The following is a 2,500-nucleotide window of genomic DNA, read 5'->3' as shown; positions in this document are numbered from 1 at the left end:
GCACGGGGAGAAAGGGAGGCGCCCAGGGGCGGGTCCAGGCGGCCGGGCGCGGCCCGCAGCGGCCCCCGGGGCCTACCATGAGCACGGGCTGCCGCCGCAGGTCGTCCTCGCCCACCGGGCGCCCCGGCAGGGCGGGCGCGGCGCCCCTGCGGGCCAGCAGGGCGAGCAGCGCGGCGGGGCCGGGCGGGGGCCCGGGCGCGGGCACGGCGCGGGCCCAGGCGCGGCAGTAGAGCTCGGCCGACAGCAGGAGGCGCGTCACGGGCGGCTTCACGTGCTCCCTGCGCGTACTGGTCGGTGTAGAAGGGCTCGCGGAGCTCGGCGGGCACGTGATCTGCGGGGGGGGGAGAGGGGAGGGGGAGGGGGTCAGTGCAGGGTGACGGGAGGGAGAGAGAGAGAGGGAGAGAGGGAGAGAGGGAGAGAGAGGGAGAGGGAGGGAGAGAGAGGGAAGAGAGAGAGGGGGAGATAGAGGGAGAGAGAGAGAGAGAGGGAAAGAGGGAGAGGGAGAGGGAGGGAGAGTGAGGAAGAGAGAGGGAGAGAGAGAGGGGGAGAGGGAGAGAGAGAGACAGCAAGACAGGAGAGAGCGGGAGAATAAGAGAGGGAGAGAGGGAAAAAGAGATGGAGAGAGACCGGGAGAGAGAGGGAAAGAGAGAGAGAGTGGGAGAGAGGGAGAGCGGGAGAGAGAGAGGGAGAGAGGGAGAGGGAGAGAGACCGGGAGAGAGAGGGAAAGAGAGAGAGAGAGAGTGGGAGAGGGAGAGAGGGAGAGAGAGAGGGAGAGAGAACGGGAGGGAGAGAGAGAGGGAGAGAGTGAGAGAGAGCGAGAGAGGGGGAGAGAGAGGGAGAGAGAGCGAAGAAGAGAGAGGGAAAGAGAGTGAGGAAGAGAGAAAGGGAGAGACTGAGGAAGAGAGAGGGAAAGTGAGGAAGAGAGAGGGAGGGAGAGAGAGAGGGAAAGAGAGAGAGGGAGAGAGATGGAGAGAGAGGAGAGAGGGAGATAGAGGGAGAGAGAGGGAGAGAGAGGAGAGAGGGAGATAGAGGGAGAGAGAGGGAGAGGGAGAGAGGGAGGGAGAGAGAGGGAGAGAGAGAAAGGGGAGAGACAGATGAAGAGAGACCGGGAGAGAGATGGAGAGAGAGGGAGAGCGTGGGAGAGAGAGGGAGAGGGAGGGAGAGAGAGAGGGAGAGAGAGAGAGTCCAGGAGCCCACCCCCCCACCCCCCACCCCCTGCCTTGGACGGGATAAACTACATTGTATTCACTTGCTTCCGGCAGGGAACACAGGGAAACACTTTTTAACTTTGTATCTTGTGACCTGGGCAGGGGGCGGGGACAGAGGCGGAGGCAGGGGCATGGCCGCGCGTTCGAGGCTGGCCTGGGCCTGGGCCCCACGGACAGACCCTGCATTTCAAAATAAAGGCGTCGGCTGCTGCTCTCCCAGGGGACCCGGGTTCGAGTCCCGGCCCCCGCCTGACGCCTCTGTGCTAATGCGCACGAGACATGAAAGTAATAAGCGAATAAAGAGAGAGAGAGAGAGAGAGAGGGAGGGAGAGAGAAATGAAAGGCCGAGCAGGGACACAGAGGCGGGGGCGGGGGGGGCTCTGTGCGTTCGGGGCCAACCTCGGCTACAGGGCGAGTCTAGGACAGACAGGGCCACGCACTGTGCTAGATAGATAATAGATAGATGATAGATGATAGATAGATGATAGATGATAGATAGATAGATAGATAGATGATAGATGATAGATGATAGATAGATGATAGATAGATGATAGATAGATGATAGGTAGATGATAGGTAGATGATAGATGATAGATGATAAATAGATGATAGATAGATGATAGATAGATGATTGATAGATGATAGATAGATGATAGATAGATGATAGATGATAGATAGATGATAGATAGATGATAGATGATTGATAGATGATAGATGATAGATAGATGATAGATAGATGATAGATAGATGATAGATGATGGATAGATGATAGATGATAGATAGATGATAGATAGATGATAGATGATAGATAGATGATAGATAGATGATAGATAGATGATAGATGATAGATAGATGATAGATGATAGATGATAGATAGATGATAGATAGATGATAGATGATAGATAGATGATAGATGATAGATAGATGATAGATAGATGATAGATAGATGATAGATAGATGATAGATAGATGATAGATGATAGATAGATGATAGATAGATGATAGATAGATGATAGATAGATGATAGATGATAGATGATAGATAGATGATAGATGATAGATAGATGATTGATAGATGATAGATAGATGATAGACAGGTGACAGATGATGGAAGAGTGAAAGGAGACTAAAGTGAAAACCTTCATTTCCTTTTTCTCGAGGGCGGCCTCGAACCCCCGACCCTCCAGGCCCTGCCTTGGCCTGCCCGGTACAGGGAGGGCAGGCGAGTGACACCGTCCTTCGTGGCCGGTCACGCAGCCGAACCCGCATGCACTGCGCGTGTCCGTCAGGGGAC

The 2,500-nt window shown here is 54.6% G+C and overlaps 1 protein-coding gene across 1 annotated transcript in view; it reads right to left on the bottom strand.

Moving 5' to 3' along the window:
- The window catches only part of Camsap3 (calmodulin regulated spectrin associated protein family member 3), a 33,797-nt gene that overhangs the window by 27,371 nt on the left and 3,926 nt on the right, over positions 1–2,500 (bottom strand). Inside the window, 2 exon segments of the mRNA XM_060375869.1 lie at positions 77–277; positions 279–331. Of these exon segments, the coding sequence (XP_060231852.1) occupies positions 77–277; positions 279–331 (254 nt within the window).

Source organism: Meriones unguiculatus (genome assembly GCF_030254825.1).
Source record: "Meriones unguiculatus strain TT.TT164.6M chromosome 13 unlocalized genomic scaffold, Bangor_MerUng_6.1 Chr13_unordered_Contig_2907, whole genome shotgun sequence".
Lineage (NCBI taxonomy): Eukaryota > Metazoa > Chordata > Mammalia > Rodentia > Muridae > Meriones > Meriones unguiculatus.
The sequence above is the reverse complement of the archived record's forward strand: the minus strand, read 5'-3'. Positions and strand labels throughout refer to the sequence as shown.